The sequence below is a fragment of the Ovis aries genome, chromosome 8 (genome assembly GCF_016772045.2).
Source record: "Ovis aries strain OAR_USU_Benz2616 breed Rambouillet chromosome 8, ARS-UI_Ramb_v3.0, whole genome shotgun sequence".
Lineage (NCBI taxonomy): Eukaryota > Metazoa > Chordata > Mammalia > Artiodactyla > Bovidae > Ovis > Ovis aries.
Genome location: NC_056061.1, coordinates 39,703,474 through 39,723,610, shown reverse-complemented (window position 1 = coordinate 39,723,610; position 20,137 = coordinate 39,703,474). Strand labels below are relative to the sequence as shown.

General features: G+C 37.1%; 1 protein-coding gene across 1 annotated transcript in view; it reads left to right on the top strand.

Moving 5' to 3' along the window:
• The window catches only part of LOC121820169 (uncharacterized), a 435,057-nt gene that overhangs the window by 29,767 nt on the left and 385,153 nt on the right, over positions 1–20,137 (top strand). Inside the window, exon 3 of the mRNA XM_060419182.1 lies at positions 3,684–3,786. Coding sequence (XP_060275165.1) covers positions 3,684–3,786 — 103 coding nt within the window. The remainder of the gene's footprint in view (positions 1–3,683; positions 3,787–20,137) is intronic.

Genomic DNA, 20,137 nt, shown 5'->3' with positions numbered 1-20,137 from the left:
CCTACTCCAGTGTTCTTGCGTGGAGAATCCCAGGGACGGCGGAGCCTGGTGGGCTGCCATCTACGGGGTCGCACAGGGTTGGACACGACTGAAGCGACTTAGCAGCAGCATTCATCTCATACAATTTTGTGAAGCTAATATTATATGTAAAGATACCTGGCACTCAATGAATTTAAAAATCATTGTTAACATATTAAAGTAGAAAATACATGTGTTAAAATATATCCACGCCACCCCCCATAATGAATCTCTGTTGTTCTCCATTTACTCTTCTCTCTCTCTATTCCAGTTTTGCCTGAATGTGTTATATATTAGCCACATTTTTTAAAAACCCTTTTATACCTGATTGCAAAACCCATTATCTTATTGAATTTTCCAGCTGGTAGTTTTTTTTTTTTTTAACAGTAATGGTTTAAAATGTTAAAAGAAATCCCACCGTCGTTTTCTTTCCACAATATTGAAGCTTCTTTCTCATTTTTCTGGAATACCTACTAAGTAAAAGTCAGTCACTCATCTGCTGCTCCACAACAAACTACCCCTAAATCTAGTGTCTCAAACCAATGATTTATTATGATTTACTGTAGCTCTGTGGATAAACTGAGCTATCTTAATAGTTTTTTTTTTTTTTTAATCTCATACTGTGCTGTGCTTAATCACTCAGTCGTGACTGACTCTGCAACCCCATGGACTATAGCCCGCCAGGCTCCTCTGTCCATGGGGATTCTCCAGGCAAGAATACTGGAGTGGGTTGCTATGTCCTCCTCCATTATCTCATACTATTTCGGACAAATAGAGGCTGATCTTGAATCTGTAGGCTTGAATGCAGAGGTGGTCAGATGTGATTTCTTCACTCACATGTGTTGTTGTCTCTACTAAAGTGGATAGGACAGCCTTGGATTAGTGTACATCTCCACTTCTCTCTGTTTGTCTGTCACACACATAAGTATTAATTCTTTCTGTCTCTCTCCTTAGGCTTCCCCATTTGGTAGCTTAGACTTTTTAATAGTATGGAGATCTCAGTGTATTCAGACTTTTTACCCAGTGGATGCCTTTCCCCAAACAAGCATTGCAAGAGACTCAGGTGGAAACCACAAGGCTTCTGAGAATCTTGCTTCAGAGGTTACACAGTGACACTTCTGCTGCACTCTGGCATAGGACCAGCCCTGATTCAGGTGGAGGGGAGCACACAAGAATAAGAATTCTGAGAACCATGGTTTATGGGGTTCATCTTTGAGGATGAGCTATCACCCCAAGCCTATAAACATACTTAATAAAACCACATTATCCTTTTCTTTCGGAAGCTTATAGTATAGTACAGGGCAGAGTATTTTCACTTTGGAACTATTGACTTTTTAAAAATTGAATACATTTTTTAAGGACAGTTTCAGATTTACAGAAACATTGCAAAGATAGTAGAGAGTTCCTGTACACTTGTACCCAGTTTCCCCTATTAACACTTTACATTAGGATGGCATGTTTGTTAAAATTATATTTCTTGCCCAAGATCTAAAATCATCCTTTTTTCCAAGGACCCTTGGTTCCTTTTATTAGAAACCAATATCTGGGTGATAGTTGGACTCATTGTTACACTGTTAACATTTTGGGCCTTTTGGGATCTGTTCTTTGTATCATAGATTGTTTAACACCATCCCTTCTCTGTGCCTATTAGATGCCAACAGCAATCCTCCTTCTCCAGTTATGAAGATCAATAACGTCTTCAGATACTGTCAAATATCCCCTAAGGGCACAAAATGGCTCCTGATTGAGAACCACTGGTAAAGAGACAGACATGCTGAAAATGACAAGGATATAATATAATGGAGAACAGTGGGAAAATTGCAGAAGAAGCCTCTGAGCCTATTTGTAGATATTGGGGAAGGATTCACAGAGGAGGTGCCATCTGAAATGATAATTGATTTGATATTTTTTAAACTGTTATCATGAGCCAGACAAAAGGTGATATTTTATTTTTGTTATTTCATATCCCAAACTTCGAGGTGAAGAAACTAAAGTTCAAAGAGACAAAGTAACTTTAAGCTGATCTTGAAGGATCCCATCAGCCTTGAGGATGGAGAGGTGTGAGGTCACTGACATCTCCTCACTGCTCAAATCTAGACTCTCTGAACTGCTCTTTTGTTTATAAAAGTACAATTTCACCTCATTTTTAGTTTATTTTTCCCACTGAATTCTGGCTTCTTGAGGGCAGAGACCATGCAGTGTTCATCTACAATGCTTGCTGTGTTGTAGGGGGACCATAAGCATTAGTCCATTCCTTGAAATTCCCCATTCACAGATTATAGAATTAACTTTTGCTTCCTTCTGGTCAAACTGCTATGCAACCAGCACCTCTGGTGGAAGGCTCGTTGTCCAGAATACCAGCCAACTTCCTGTAGTCTTGGTCACTCTGCCTCCTCATTGTTTTATTCCCAGAACTTAAAAGGAGTAGTTGGCTATGTGAATGACAACTTTAAACTGATTATAGCCAATAGCACTTTGCCATAGGTTAAAGCTGCAAAGGTGTCTCTCCAGAAGGTAAAAACCATACTATAGGTGTTAATCACTCAATCGTGTCTGACTCTATGTGACCCCATGGACTATAGTCCACCAGGCTTCTCTGTCCATGGGATTCTCCAGGCAAGAATACTGGAGTGGATTACCATGCCCTCCTTCAGGGTATCTTTCCGACCCAGGGATTGAACCCTGCATTGCAGATGGACTCTTTATCATCATCTAAGCCACAATACTATACTTCTGATATTAAAATGCAGAATATGTCACTTGTGGTTTTTGCATGTAATGCCAATTATCTACTTTTGACAATGCCTTTGTCCCATATGATTCTTCTATCATTTAAGGAAAAATTTTACACAGACCATGAGAGGTGTTTTTTTTTTTTTCGCCCCTTCTTTTTGAATGCTTTACAGTCTTATCCCAATTTCCTTGTTGATTTATTTATTTTTGGAGCTGGGGAGGTTTTCTTGTTTATTAAACAAAATAGGAAAAAAATGTCCTTTTCTGTGGTTGTTGTTATTGTTCCTTTTCTTTTTCCTACAACTTCTAGATCTGCTATTTGCAGTTGCTATGAAATTTTAAGTCTGTTGAATTAGAAGTTTCTGTCTCTGGTTTCAAGACTCACTTTCCTTCTTCCTTTCCTTTGCTAAAATTCTGGTCTAATTAAAAAAACAGTAGATCATAGTTAAATAAAACTGTACCCAGGATAACCCTAATTTCCATATGCAGATTTATCTGCACTGACAGCCACCACCCCCCCTTACACACACACTCTCGCTCTCATTCTCCTTTCCCTGCTCTCCATCTCCCTATTGCATTGTGTCTGACTGATTTTCAGAGCACCTTCGCTGTTTCCCTCTTCTCATTCCCTTTCTGTAAAATATGTAGACAGGAAGGAGGTGGCTGCAGAAGCTGAACAAACAATCTGATATTCTGCCTGCAATGTCATCGTTTCTTTCCCCCATTTTAGGGGGCTGAAGTTGCCCAGGAAGGGGATGCAAAGGAGCTGAAAGGAAGGAGGGAGCTCTCCAGAGGCAGCTGCGGTCAGGGGCAGGGACTGCCGCCAGATGTGCCTGCCTCTTTGGGCTTTGATGCGAAAGGGGCAGCAGGAGGAAATATTGGGAGACAAAAGCCCCGGTTTAAATGATCATTTTCTTTATTTAACATGGCAGCAGACACTCTCTGCGTAGGATCATCATGCCGAGCACAAACTGGACTTTCCCACTTGCCTGGCAGGAGTGAGACAGATCACTGTGTGCTAAATGAGCATCTGAGGTAAGACCCACTCTTACAGATACTTGATTTTTTTCCTAATCAATTAATTTTGTTTACTATATGTTTCAGCCTCAATCATAAACAGTATAGTGGGGGCAAATCTGTGTTAATCTGCATCTAAAGATCCAGGAAAAAGCAGAGGTATAATATATTCAACTCAATTTGGGGAGGTTAGTTACTTTGTCAATTTTGCGTGTGCTCGTTTTTTGTTGTTTGTTTAGAAAATATATTTGCTTTAAGAATAGACTTAGTGTCATCATAATCTGCCACTGGTGATAATACTGATGTTCAGACTCTTAAAAAAAACTTTGCAAAGACAGTGAGCTACAGATGTATGTGCTGTATTTTTAGCTCACATACAAATATTAGAACTCTTATTAAAATGATAGGCTTTTTTTTTTAGCAGAGAAGGAATGAATGCTGCATAATTAAGTACAGTATTTAATTTGGCTGTTGTGAAGCAAAAGAATAAGGTAATAATTTTTATTGTACTAATCAGTCTCAAGATGTTCTCTGTGTTAATTGGGTTAAAAAAATTGCAGTACTTATTAGAAATTCTAATTTCACAATGCAGCACTGACAATAAGCTCAGCCAGTGAATTATTCACATCTTTAATTTGCTCACTTAATGACAGTGTTCTGTAATCAGAGTGCAGAGACTGCTGCCTATGCATTATGTATGATGCTCAGGACTTAAATGCAGGACATTATGAAGCTCTCAGTGGTTCAGTAATTAGTTTTCCACAAGACAGGATTTAGATATTCACAGATAAAAGTCCACAGTTGGATAATGCTAAGGTTGCAATACAAAATAACAAAGGAAAGGAAGCTCAAAGTTTAGACTGAAACTTTGTCTCTCCGGCCTTGTACACCCTGGAAACAGAATCAAGCCACCTGAAATAGTTGCCTAGCTCTGATCACATGTTTGAAAACTGTTTTTGAACAAAGTTGTAGCAGACAAGGCATTTGAACAATTTCAGTGGACCAGAGGGGAAAGATAAAACCTTTTTAATTAGTGTTCACAGAAGCCCTGCAATATATCCTCCTAATAAGTCTGTAGTATGCATAGCAGGCATTTTCAATGTGCTTTGTAACTTAGTGCAAATGCAAATCAGGTTACAATAGTGTTTGGCTGTAATTGTGTTTGTAAAAGGGTTACATGCCCAAATGGAGATTGAGCTTGCTCATGGTTTTGTTCCAATTGCTTCTGAGGGGAGGTTTGAAAACCAAATGAGATATTAAGTGAATCTGGGCATGAAAGGAAGTAGATCTGAATTGTCGGTGCAACTTTGGAATTTCTTACACTTGTCAGTTTAGAGTTGTCAGGTTTTCTTTAGTGATCCTGTCATAAGTGTTCTGTCATAAATGATAAAATCTTATAATAGACTATCCAGAACTCTTAACAATACTTTGAAAATGTATACTAACTTTGGGAAATCATTTTGCAGTATTAGTTCTAAAGTTTAATGACTAAGTTGAGATCTTTACAGCAATTTTTTTTTTTTTTAAACATGCTGATGCTGCTTGGGATATGTTTGAAGACTAATATTAATCTTTATTAATAAGATCTTATTGCTTTATTATTTGTCAGTTTAAGATTTGTGCTCATTTCCAAAACCCAAGTATTAGGATCCTTAATAAATATTGATATCTAAAATAGGAATGCATAATAACACTTAAAAAAACTTCACTTAATCACTTAGAATATTTTTTAAAGAAAGTTGAGAAATCTATAGGCAAATGTAGCATTTAGTGAATGAATGAACTAGTCAACTTTTTAAAAATTACATTCCACCATAATTTGAAAATTTTTAAATTAAATAAAGCCATACCTCCAAACTTGACTTCTGTCTGCTAGAACTGAAAAGTTACTCTAACAAAAGGTTTTCCTCTGTGTTTAGGAAACTATTGCTTTCTGATACTTAGAACCTTGTATCATGAAGTTACTTTAACAAAATAAATAAGGTTTTCCTCTATGTTTATGAAGCTGTTGCTTTTCTGATACTTTTTGGGAAAGGACACTTGGTTGGGGGAAGAATTAGGATATTGGGCAGTTGAGTAGGTGACCTGGCTTTGACTTGGGTTTGGTTACAGAGTAATATGTGGCAACCAGATGGTGGTAGTGGTACCTATGGTAGTTCAAAGAAATGGCTAGAAGTTAGAAAAGTTGACTCTAACTCTCTTTCTGCTACAAACCAGCTATGTGACTTTGAGCACTTAAAATCACTTTCCATTTCCTCAGACATCAGATAGGAATAACAAAGTTTTCTAGGCTTTAGGAAAAACAACAACTATAGAGTTGTTATGGGGATAAATGAGGTAGAAGGAGTGAGCGTTTTGTGAAAATTTAACAGCAGTAGACAAAAATAAGAAAGTTATTTTAAGAACTTGCCTAAAACTAAATGTGCTTTTTTGAATGTGTATTGTTTATTATGGCAGAGATTCTCATCCAGATTTTCCATACTCTATAATGCAAAAAAGTCTAAATGTTGTCAAGTAAATACATTTAAATTTAATTTAATGAAAATAAGCCATGAAAAATTTGTCATCTTAGGTATATTGTTTGGGGTAGAATTAAGAGAACTTTGAGACCTCATAAACATCATTTTGATGTCACTTCTCCAAAAAGGCTAACAATTCTCTTGCTTTAGCAGGTTCTTTCGCCCATCACTTTAAGAGAACTTGCATATTAATACTCTTAGAAATCTTATACCTGGAATGCCTTCCTGCCAGTCACTAAGATTTCAGTCTTCTCATTAGATTATATGAATCAGACTGAAATCATTTACACCACCAGAATTTTGGAACTATTTTATACCAAAAATTAATATATCAACCAATCAATCAGTAAGTGATTATCTTATTTTTTCTTTCATTGTCTATTGAGCACTTAGAGTGTTATAAAAAATAACATGCTATCTCTTCCTATTTCTTATGAGGTAGTTATGTCTGTATTCCAGGTGAGAGACTGAAGCACAATATCACATGGCATGTGAGTGGTAGAGTTGGAAGTGAACCAACTCTAAGTCCTGAGGTGTCAACCAATAGACTGTTATCAATTACTAAGACCCTGTGCTCATTTCTGAGATACGGTAATCACAGTTCCTGCTCTCAAACTGCTCCCAGTGGTAACACTTGAATTTCTTCTGTATGCTCAGTTTTAGGTTAAGACTTGCTTCTCATAGTGTGGTCTACAGACTAGCAGCATTAGCATCATCTGGAACCAGGTTTGGGTGCTTTGCAGATTTTTATGTGGCTTTTAAATCACCTGGGGATCTGGTGAAAATGCAGATTCTCATTCAGTAGGTCTGGGATAGGGCCCCAAATATTTTTTAATGTTTCCAGATGATGCAGTGTTGCAGCCTCCATATGGTGACTTCTAGAATTACTTTCATTTCCCAAAGTTTGGTACCTGGTGTGTCTAAGGCAGGTTAGGTGTCCTGGATTACTTACCCGGCTCTTCCTCCAGTTCTGATGTTTCTTTGGCCAATGTAGAAGAGCTTCCATCTTGGTTTCCTGACTTCAGCCTTCTGCTGCCCTGAGTCTCAGTCAAATACCCATGGCCCTGGCCACCTGCTTAGCTTATGCTTAGACTGTCTCTTGTGGGTCTGATCTCACACTCCCAGATACTTTCATTGATTGGTCTCTATCTCTCGTGGCCTCAGCCTAGTTGCGGACATTTATTCTCTTTTTTGCAGCAGAATCACCTGTGAAGCTTATTAAATACCTCCAAGCCCTTCATCACCTCTGGCATAGATTCTGCCTCAATATACCTGGAGTGTGTCTTAAGGACCCTTTTTAAAAAGATCTTTTACAAAGCTTCATAGTTAATCTGATGGGCAGCAAATGCTGAAAACATTATCCTTGGGTTCCCTTGCTGTGCCATGACCAGATGGGAATTATTTGGAAAGTGATATTGGCATAGCTTGGGTTCAAGTTTGCCATGTACTAGGAACATTTTCCGGAGAAGGCGATGGCACCCCACTCCAGTACTCTTGCCTGGAAAATCCCATGGACGGAGGAGCCTGGTAGGCCGCAGTCCATGGGGTTGTGAGGAGTTGGACATGACTGAGCGACTTCACTTTCACTTTTCACTTTCATGCAATGGAGAAGGAAATGGCAACCCACTCCAGTTTTCTTGCCTGGAGAATCCCAGGGACGGGGGAGCCTGGTGCATTGCCGTCTACGGGATCACACAGAGTCAAACACGACTGAAGCGACTTAGCAGCAGCAGTAGCAGCAGGAACATTTTCTCTATGCCTCTATGTTAGCAATGGGAGCACAACATAGAAAGTATTTAAAACTTTGCAGAACTAGTTTCACGGAGGCTTTGCTGAATGATTGACCTTTGAATTGGCAAGTCAATGAATAAATGTGTCTTTTTTTCAAGTCAAAGGAATAATAGCTTACACAAAGACAGATAAAAATGAGAAAGGTGGTTTCAATACTGATACATCCTTTTTGACAAAAGTGCTTGCTCAACACACACAAGGGAGGAGTAGGAGATAAAATTATAAATGTGGTAGTCTCAGTTTTAGGACTTTATGTGTTATATCCAAGAGTTTACACTTAATTCTACAGACAGAATTACCAGAGGTTAAGATTGAAAGCAAGGTGATCAAATGTGTGTTTTGTAAAGATAATCTTGGCATTGAGGCATATGAATTTTTTTGGCTGCAGGGCATGTGGGATCTTATTTCCCATACTCGGGATCAAATCCATGCCCCCTGTAGTGAAAGTGCAGTGTCTTAACCACTGTGCCTCCAGGGAAATCCCAAGGCATATGAATTTAATGGGGCAAAACTGAAGGCAAAGAGACAGGTTAAGTACTTGTGGTAATAGAGTGTAAGTGATGGGGAGAGATGTTTCTCTCAGGCCACAAGCTTGAGCCCTGAACTGAACCTCCTCTGTCTCAGATACTGATGATGTTTCTTTACCATACTTATATTTTATAGTAATAACCTACATGTTAGACCTTCAAATGGCATGGCCTTGAAAATTCAGGAAACTCATTGCTTTTATGAGCCATCACTGGTTCTTCTTCCCTTGATTATTTTACCAGAACATCTAGCTCTAGGGTTTTCCCCTCAGGAGCTGCTTAGAAATTTCAGATAATTGTTAGCAAAATCTTCTACATTGGTCTAAGAGAAACGTGAAACCAGTTAGTGAATAGCAGTAAGAATCCCAATGGTTGGGAGAATTATGTCTTGGTCTCTTGAATGTACTGCTATTGCCCAAGCTCCGCAGAGAGATTTGCATAGTCCATTAGCCTTGACCCAGCTTAATTTTTTTATGTCCTGCATCTGAATTTGTCCTTCTTGGAGTGAATCTCAGATATGCTAAGTTATTTCACCCAGTTTTTGACCCACTTCAGTACTTCCTTGTTCATAGCTAAATTCTCTTCCTTGACTTCAACTGATATATGCTTATATGGTAGGCTGCGTAATGGCTCCCTCCATAATTACCAGAACCTGTGAATATGTTACCATACATGGCAAAAGGAACTAAGCAGATGTGACTAAGAACTTTGAGATGGGAAGATCATCTTGGATTATCTGAGTGGGCCAATGTAATCACAGAGAGCCAGTTACAGTGGGCCAGTGTAATCCTTTTCAGAGAGAGGTAGGAAATCAGAGAAAGAGATTGGGAGAGGCTATCCTGCTGGCCTTGAAGATGGAAGGAGGAACCAAGAGCCAAGGAATTCAGACATTCTCAAGAGCCTAGAAAAGGTAGGGAAACAAAATTTCCCTTAGAGACTCCAGAGGGAATCAGCTCTGCCAACTCTTTGACTTTTTAGCCCAGTGAGACAGATTTTGGACTCTCTACCTCTAGAACTATATGACAATACATTTGTATTGCTTTAAGCCACTAAGTTTCTGGTAATTCGTTATAACAGCAATAGGAAACTACTAGTTTATTACATACCTTTATCTGACATTTGCTTTGCTGCCCAGTTTGTCCCACCGATAGCAATTTTATTGTTTTGTTCTTGTTTTTTTCTTGAATACGTCATTGTTAGTAGGCCAGCCCACATATTTCTTCTGAGCTTCAAATTCCTCAGTGACAAAGGAATTGCCTAGGAGATTGTGACTGGTGGGGTTGTATTGAGGTAAATGAGATAAAGTCACTAAAATGCTTTTACACAGTGTTTGACATAGGATAGGTGCGAAATGAATGTAGTTCCTATCTCTTCATGGGATTCTGGTAAACTAATCATTAGGTTTTTTCTTATACTTTGGGGGAAATTCAGTAGCTATTTCACATATTAATGGCTCACAGGTTTATGTAGGATTTAGATTAGTTGATGCTTAGTACAAATAACAATTATTTTTGATCCATTTTGAATTTAATTTAAAAGATATATTGAATTTAAAATTTTTCAGGGTAAAATATTATTCATGGCCATTTCTACATTGTGCAAAGTAAACTAGCTAAAGCTTAGCAGGGTATTCTTTTTTTTTTTTTCAGAATATTCCCCCTCCTGCCCCATTTTAAGTGTTTTTCTACACACACACACACACACACACACACAGTGTCTACTTAAAATCTGTAGTACACCTGATGTCCTATGTATAAAGATGCTATGAGGGTTAAATGAGAATGCAGGTGAAAGTAAATGGCTGAATCTTTAGGAATACAATACAAATTGTTGGTACATCTGTTGTACTGACAAGGTTTTGAGCTACTGGAGAAAAGATGTATATTATAACTTTGCATCCCCCAGTGTCTGGTGTGTGTCCCAAATATTGCGTCAAAGTGAATGGCACTTTTTTTTTTTTAACCTTTAGACTCCCTTCACCCATTTTCTCATCCCCCTGCCTCTAACTTCTGGTAATCACCAATCTGGTCTCTGTACCTGTGAACATTTTTTTTTTTAACATTCTACATATAATAGAGATTATATGGTATTTGTCTTTCTCTGGCTGACTTATTTCATTTAGCATAATGGCCCTGAGGGCATTACTGTTGGCTGTCAGCTGAAGGCCATCTTCATCCTCTAGAGACCACTTGCATTCCTTGGCTTTGGTCCCCTTCCCAGTCTTCAAAGCTTTCAATGGCAAGTTGAATCCTTCTCATGCTTCAGATCTCTCCTTATTTTTCATATCATCTCTCTGACCCACTCTTCTCCCTGTCTCTTCCAATTTCAAGAACTCATGTTACTATGGTGTGCCCACCTGGATAGTCCAGGATAATCTCTGCATCTAAAAAGCCATAACTTAATCACAACTGAAAAGTTTCATTTGCTTTTAAGATAGTGTATTCATGGATTCCAGAGATTAAGAGGTAAATGTCTTTAGGCACCCATTATTCTGCCTGCCACAGTCCGTACCTGACAGCTTTTGTATTATAGTTGTTCTGCATTTTGTTTTCTAATTTGTGCAATATTAGTTTTAGTCTCTTTCTAAGTCTCAGTTATGTCATCTCAGAACTTTATTGGGCGTTTGATTCAAATATTTGTCAATTTAGCTCTTCTGTATTGTAGTCATTTTTCTCCCAATTTGTTTCAATTCAGTTAGATTCAATTCAATTCAATAAGAATTTATTGTCTACTGGAAACATTTCTAGTATGATAAGGTAAGATATGGAGTTTGAAATCTGTTTTAGAAATCAGATGTATTCATCTGAGATAGAGAAAAACGCAAGAGAGAATATCATCACCATAAGTGGGTGACAGACAAAGGTGCTAGAAGGAGGTTAGTATGCATTGATGGGATTAGGAAAGCAAACTTGTGATTTTGCCTGGCTAAATCACTTAGATGATGTGATTTCAGGAACAATGGTCAGCATTTTCTGTTTCAAGATACCTCCCTATGTAGCTTGAAATGTTTGCTTCATTTTGTTACTGTTATATACATTTAGCATTAAAATCAATCCCTTTTACCAAGCCATCCTGTAGAACTCCTACTCAGGATATATATATATATATATATATATATATATATATGTGTATATATATATATATATATATGTGTGTGTGTGTGTGTGTGTATGTGTGTGTATACACATATATATGTAGTCTTAATTGTTCTTAATTGAATACTACTTATCCATCCTTGTACTTTAGTCTGAAGCAACTTCTACAGACCTTTAAATTTGTTGTCCTAGTATCTGAGAAGTTTTTTAGCACCAGGCATTTTGGCACTTCAGTAGCACATACATGGAGTAAATCAGGACCATGTGGGACAAGGCTTGGAAAGCAGAGCCAGGACTCCTGTTATTCTCTCATGGTGTCCCTAAGGGAGATCACCATGGCAGCAGGGTTGACTTCCATGGAGTGTGGCCAGAAGTCCATATTCCATTGTTCAAGGGGAAGTAGTTCAAGTCTGAGACAAACTACCATTAATATCACAGAAGCTCTTAAAATGATAAGTAGTGATCAAGCCATAGAATTATCTGGAGAGAGTAGAAAATTATAGTCAGGTAGAGGTAGCTTGTATCTGGGAAAATAGATCCAGATAGAACCTGAACCTCAGTTTGTTACTGAGGATACAGAAATCTAGGTTCCAGGCCCATTAAAGAGACAAGAGTTAGACAAATATTTGGATCCCAGGCAAATGGGCCAGAATTCAGGATAGGGAGCTTGAATATAAAGTGGAAGGCATAACTGAAGCTAAAGCTAGACTTGGTATGAATGGTGGGACAAAGGTTCCAGCATGGGACTTGCAATCACTGTGGTCAGGGAAGACATGAGCTTCTGCTGATAGACAAATTCCAGACTTTGGGGACCATGACTGTCCAGCCAGGTCTCATTCTCTTTGGTTCAGGCAGAGCAGGGCTCACTGATTTTTGTTCTTTGGGGCCTGCACCTGGCCGTTGGCATTCAGGCCCGATTGTCAGACTGTGGGGGATTGGATGTGCACAGTTGGTTCTGTGAAAAACTTCCATGGATATTTGTTCCACCTGTGTTGTGGAGTTTGTCTAATGCCAGATGACTTCAGGCATAATTGAATTAAACAAGTTGTTTGCTTTGACTATAGTGTTATTCCAAATCTGGACTCTGGTCATTAAATTATTTGGTTATTTTGCTAATTTTCTAAGTTAAAAATTTTGATTAAGTTTTGGTTGAACAGGTGAAATCCTAGTAATCTATGCTCTCTGAAGTTAAAATGAGAGAGAGTAAGTTCCCTGAAACTTGAGGAATTAAAACATTCATTAGATGACCACTTGGCTGATGTTATGTTAAAGCATTAAATAGGTGACATTTTAAAGTCCCTTCTAATCCCAAAATCCTATCTAATTCAGGATAATGTAAAATGTCTAGACTTCACAGTTTATTTATTGAACACCTGGCTTCTTTTAACTTTTAGAAAAACACTATTAATTAGAAAGGATGTATTAAAAGGCATAATTTCCATTAAGCATGCTTGGCCTTTTAAATTACTTTTTTCAATTTAAAATCCCCTTAATATACCGATTACTTATTAGATAAACCAATAATCTTCTATGATTGGCAGTAAAGTACAAATTTATGCATAAATATTTAACTGTTACATGTAGTCATATCCATTGAGGGTCCATTTTTTTTAAACATAAAATTCATAATGGTATATTTTATTACAAACTTGTTTAATGCTGGAATAAACTCAGAGTCTGTCTGCTAGTTGCACTGAATTTCAAGGGATGTCTTAATTGCAATTAAGCTCACAGTTTTCAAAGTGCTTTTGGAAGAAGGGTCTATCTGTACTTAAGATGTGTGTTGCCTTAGGTAGTGTTGTCACCCAATTTCTGCTGTGTCTGCCAGGCAGTCTATGAAGAAAGAAGTCCATACAAATGGTGTGTGATTTGGGAGTTGAGATCTTTGTCTAGGAATGGGATACAGTGGGAGAAGGACTTTCTCAACTTTTGGTACCTTAAGTTTAGCCTAGAATCACAGAATTTACATGCTTCAAAAGTCTTTAGTGATAACTCTTCTACCTCATTTCTATAGATGAGGAAACAGTTACGGTGAGGTTGAATGGCTTATCTATTCATATATTGCACTTAGCAGTTCTCCCAGCTCCTTTACATTCAGTTTACCCTGGCAGCTCATTCAATTATTACTCTTAAAGAAGAGGAGAGACTGATTAAATTGGGCCAGACACAGAGGCAGTGGATACTAGTCCTTTTTCCTCCACTTGTGATGCTGGAATATAGCCCTGCACAATATTTTTTCATCGTTAATTCTCTGGTGACTATAAGGTGACTAAATCAAACCTTATTAATCTGAGGGTAGATTAAAAAAGTTACAATATACCTTGTTCATTGCAAAATAGTGTAAGATTTGGAAGTGCTGAATATAGTTTTTTCCTAAGGAATTTAGTAAACTTATCATTTGCAGTCTATGTCTCATAAATAATATTAGATACCAATTACATATATTATCTTGATATTTACAGGTTTCAGAATATGTGGTATTTTTTAACAGATTGCTTTTTATTTCATTTATTGCCTTGCAATCATTGTTTTCGATGAACATTGATATATGTATAATAAAAATTCATGAATGTAAACTGGGTAATAATGCCAGGCACAAGTTTTCTCAAAATTTGAATTTCATAATGTAGTACATTGTAAATAATTACATTTATTTCTTTTGATCTCCTTATGTTGATCTTTAAAAATATTCTTAACTATCTGCCTAAAGCTAGTGGTAGGCAGGATTTTTGATTGCAGTGTTCTTATATCTTGTGTCCTAAGAAGTCACTTTTCCACAGAAAGAGCATTTCTCTTACTTTTGTTGAAGCCCAAATGTGAAGATCCTGCAGTCTATCTGTTGCAATGAAAGAGCGCTTCTTAGAATAGGGAAGATGCTTCAAAGCCACTTTCCCTTGATATCCATGATTATGTCTGTGCTCACTGCTGGGCTCATCACAACATGCTGTCTCTTCTAATATTACAACATCCCTGAGCCCTAAGCATTGCAATATGGTTGTTGTTGTTCTTGTTGTGCTCAGTTGTGTCTGACTCTTTGTGACCCCATGGACTGTAGCCTGCCAGGTTCCTTTGTCTTTGAAATTTTTCTGGCAAGAAATACTGGAGTGGGTTGCCATTTTCTACTCCAGGGGATCTTCCCAGCTCAAGGATTGAACCCATGTCTCCTGCATCTCCTGCACTGGCGGGAAGATTCTTTACCACCGTGACACCTGAGAAGCCCATGCCATTCTATAAATGGGAAAACTGAGTTCCTGAGAGGTTGAGTGCAAAACCAGTTCAAGTTATTCTTTGTACCATAGCAAACTTCTTATTTTATTTCTTTTTGAGAGAGAGAAAAAAAGAGAATAAAAGTGAGATCAACAATGGCACTTCACATTCATATAGCACTTTAGAAATTTCTCTAGCCCATTGTGTGTTATATATGTATTACAGTGTTTTCTAGAGAACTAATGTGGTAATGATAATAGTAATATTTGTTAAAAACCTACTATATGGAAGCACTGTGCTAAGTGCTTCATATACATTATCTCATCTCATCCTCACAGCAGCCCTATGAAATAGAAATTATTATCCTCATTTTTAAGATGAGAAAATGAGGCTTAGAGAGATTAAATAGCTTGCCCAAGGTTACTGCTGTTTAAACCAAGCGATCTAGCTGCAGATTCCAATCCCCTAACCGCTCTGCTGCTTGCAGTATACCTAAGGCTCTTCTTTTTACCTACTTAACGTTTCTTCTTTTTTATGAAGGGGTTGCAGAGAAATGACTTCTGCATTAGCACTGCACTGTTAAGAACTGCTGCTACTGACCAGTGTCCTCAAGACTTAGTGTGCATAATCATTATCCGAGCTGTTTCCTACGGCAGATGGTACTAGACATTCCTGAAATTTAATACTGACCTTATTGTTACAAAATTTAAATGTGAACTAGAATTGCTTGGTAGGTAAAACCCCAAATTTGATATTGTCAACAAATATCTAAGTAAACAATCATCTCTTGATTTTTTTATGTAGAAGCAGATTTTTATGATGTCAGTAGCTTTAAGGAAACCGTGTGGTGCCTTATCTTTATAGTTAATACAATCATAGGACATAATCCAAAAGCGTCTTTACTTTTGTCTATCTGCCCCTTTAAATTTCTCCAGTGACATTAGCTTGTTTACTGCTAGATAGAAATGTGATCAATTCTATGGCTTTTCTGTTCTTTCTCTCAGGATCCTACATTGTGGAGTTTGAGAAATTTCCACACTATTTTCCACAGTGGCTGCACCAATTTGCATTTCTGCCAACAGGGTACAAATGTTTGCTTTTCTCCACATCCTCTCCAATGTTTGTTATTTGTGTTCTTTTTGATGATAGCCATTCTGACAGGTTTTTTTTTCCCCTCATGATTAGCAGTATTGAGCATCTTTTTATATACCTGTTGTCCATCTGCATTTCCTATTTGGAAAAATGTCTATTCAGTTTTTCTGCCCATTTTTAAACACTTTGTTTCTCTGATGTTGAATTGTTTGAGTTGTTTGTATATGTTGTATATTAATTCCTTATCAGTAATATCATTTGCAAATATTTTCTCCCATTCAATAAGTCGTCTTTTCATTTTGTTGACAATTTCCTTGGCTGTGCAATTGCTTTTAGGTTTATTTAGCACCCATTTGTTAATTTTTGCTTTTATTTTCTTTCAATAAAATATTATGTTTATTTTATCCAAGAAAATATTGCTGAGATTCATGTCAAGGAGTGTTCTGCCTATGTTTGCCTCTAGGTGTTTTATAGTACTGGGATCTTATATTTAGACCTTTAATCAATTTTGAGTCTATTTTTCATATGATATTAGAGAATGTTCTAATTTCATTCTTTTACATGTAGCTGTCCAGTTTTCCCAGTACCACTTACTGAAGAGACTATCCTTTCTCCATTGTATATCTTGCCTCCTTTGACCATAAGTGTGTGGGGTTATTTCTAGGTTCTCTATCCTGTTCCGTTGATCTATTTGTCTGTTCTGTCCTGGTACCATACTGTTTTGATTGCTAGAGCTTTATAGTATAGTATAGCTGTATACTATACTATAGGAGCATAATTTTTCCAGCTCTGTTCTTCCTTCTCAAGATTACTTTGGCTATGAGTGATCTTTTGTGTTTCCATACAAATTTAAAAATTATTTGTTTTAGTTCTATGAAAATTGCCATTGGTATTTTGATAGGAATTGTATTGAATCTGTAGATTACCTTAATAGTAGGGTCATTTAAATATTTACAATATCTAAAAATTTATAGATTAATCTGTTCCTTTATAAGGAAGATTATCTGTTCCTCTCTGATCTCTTGCCAGTGTAGAGAAGTCTGGGGATTGATTTGGAGCTTGTTAGTATTTTTTGATATCTAAATCCAAGGAATAAGATCATGGCTCTGAGAAACAGTTACAAAATGGGCAGAACTGCTTGATTATTACCTAGTGAACTGAACCCCTCTTAAATACCACTTTATATCATCTTAGCTCCATTTCGTCATCCAGTCACTGCTATAGTAGCCAGGTCCACACACACTTTGACCAGATTTATATAAGCACAGACTGACACTGCCTCAGCCTTAGCCAGTTGCTTCTTTTTTCCCATCCTGTGTTTCTCTGACTACCTTAGAATAGTTGGGCTCTCATGCATGATCAACCAAAAGAATGGAGGCAAAGGAGTTAGGCCCATAGGGCCATTCTTGGCTAATAGAGAATATTCCAGATAGATAAATGTTTTTTCTTTTCAACACCAGGTTGGCAATTCTGAAATGTATGTTCATAAAGCTTTTTATAATCTGTTATTGAATTGAGTAATTATTAACCACGGAGGTTTTCAACTAGATAACACATCTTTGTAATGACTTTGCCTTCTTCCCCACAGATTCCTCCATCTCTTGCTACTTTTCCCTGAGGTCAATTCCTAAATAAACTACCTGACTGTAAGTCTTTTTCTAAGGCTTTCAGGGTGACCCAGACAAAGACTAATTACCAATACTAATCCTTCTCATTTTCTGTCTCTTGATGATTGGTGCAAACCCAGATGTTCAAAATTATAAATTCATATGAAATTGGCATGTCTATAAAAGAGGAGTGCCTGTATTCTGTTGGCTTCAGTTGAATAATTTGACACCAAGCATTGAAATTGCTCATAAGTAGTTCATGCATGCGGGCAATAGGAGCTGAAATAACATGAAACTGCCATCCTCTCTAGGAAGCAGAGGACTGAACTAGACAACTTCTTTGAGGAACACTGAGGATTTCAGTGACTTTTATCAGATGCAGGCATTTTTGACTCAGGAAGGTATCAAAAAGTCATGTCACTTAACTGGTCTCACCATTAGCCATATACCAAAGAGATGCTGTACAGTTTGCTTTAATTTAAAGTAATATATTCTGACCACAATTCAGAATTTTCCTAGGTGATAGTGATGCCAGTGTCACTTCCACCTGGGTCTGTGCTACACAGGAGAAGCCGTACGAATGTTTTTCTATTCTGTCTCAGAAACTCCTGTAGTTGTAGGACAAGGTAGTCTGTAGTTCTTAGACACTGGCCTCTTGATTGGCTATAGCGTAATCACCGAGGAAGCTTTTCTAAAATGCGTGTTCTAAGTTCTGGAGATTTGAATTAGTTCTGGGGTTGGGCCTGGTAGGCTGGAGATGGTCTGTTTAGCTTGTGAGAGCCTATCGGGCACCTCTCTAACTCTGCCTTGCATGACTTCATTTCAGTAGCTTGAAATTGATTCTAGTGAGAGAGTTTATTCTATGGAAGTTGGCAAATGCTAAAATCAGAGATTCATATCCCCACTTGCTCCCCCTGCCAGAGGAGCACATTACTGGCCTGGGCCAAAAACCCATCTAACCTCTCACTAAGGTAAGGAATCTATTTTTGATTTTTATTTAATAATAAATCAAAATCCATTTATCAGTTTTTTTGGCAAATATTTTAAAGGTATATCTGTTAACCTTTTTATTTAAAATAATATTATTAAAATTAACAAATTACCAATTTTGACTGTATAATTACAAATTTGAACACCTTGTCCTATAGCAACTAATGTAAATGCCCTCCTCTGTGGCACTGGGTTTTCTAAAGACAAAGCAGTTCATATTAATTTAATTCCCTATGTGAGTTGTAAAATTATTTTACGAAATTAAAATATTTGTCTGGTTTGGTTTAATCATAGTTTTTAAACTAATTGCTTTAACAGAAGCTTAAAGCATTAGCATTAGCCTCCTAATTATTATAATTTAACAAATAATTGCTATACTAAAACCAAATGGTTATCATGGAAAGATTTTATCTGGAGTCTGGAGATAGGAAGGGTGGTCCATTAGAGTGGGCTTCCTATTTCTCCTCCCTATTGGTACCTCTAATTGTTAAACATTAAACATAGTGAGACTGGAGAATTCAGTACCTATTTGCAAAGAGGACAGTGATTCTCAAGACAATGCCTGTATTTCTATACCTGGCAACAGTGACTTAAAGACTAATTAAAGGTGATAAAGAATTATGCTTGCATTGGGGGCTTGAAAATGATAAAATCCTACGTTTTGTTTGATAACTTTCTAAAGGCAAGGGGAGGTTAGAATGGGAACACTAACCTCTTTTTGTACTTGAGTGAGTGAAAATCACTCAGTTGTGTCTGACTCTTTGCAACTCCATGGACTGTATAGTCCATGGAATTCTCCAGGCCAGAATACTGCAGTGGGCAACCATTCCCTTCTCCAGGGGATCTTCCCAACTCAGGGGTCAAACCCAGGTCTTTAGCATTGCAGGAGGATTCTTTACCGTCTGAGCCAGTAAATCATAGTATATATCATGTAATCCTTAAAATAGGCCTTTAGGTCATTACTCAGATGGAATAAGCATATATTTTTATGGCTAGATGATTATTTAGTTCATCTCCCAAAGAAAAAAGTCTTCATAGGTAGTGCTTTATTTGGGTTTTTAATTTAAAAACGGAACAAAAAATTATTCTAGGATTAAGAAAAATTTGAGGAAAATATAGCAATTAAAAATATCAAGTTTGCCAATATTAAAAAAAGAATTGTGTTTCTTAAGCATATCAAAGTTTTCAATAAAATCTTACAGGGAATTTTATTCATTTGTAAGCAGTCAAAAAAAGTATCTCAAATTGAATAGAAGTAGGTGGCAGGCAGATTCTAATACTTGGAGTTAAGTGTTTCTTTTATGGGACAATTTTCTCAGAAATTAAGTACAAATTACTTTATATTGACACTCACATGTAGTCCAAAATGTTTAGATCATTAATAAGAAAGTTTATATATACTTCTTAAAATGATAATATAAATAAATTTGTTAAGTTTAAAAACAATAAGCATGCATAAGACAGTGTTATTATTTGGGCATTTTCTGAGTTTATTTTGTAAATCAAGCATTGTTAGGTGCTGTGAAAGATTTATAAGTCTA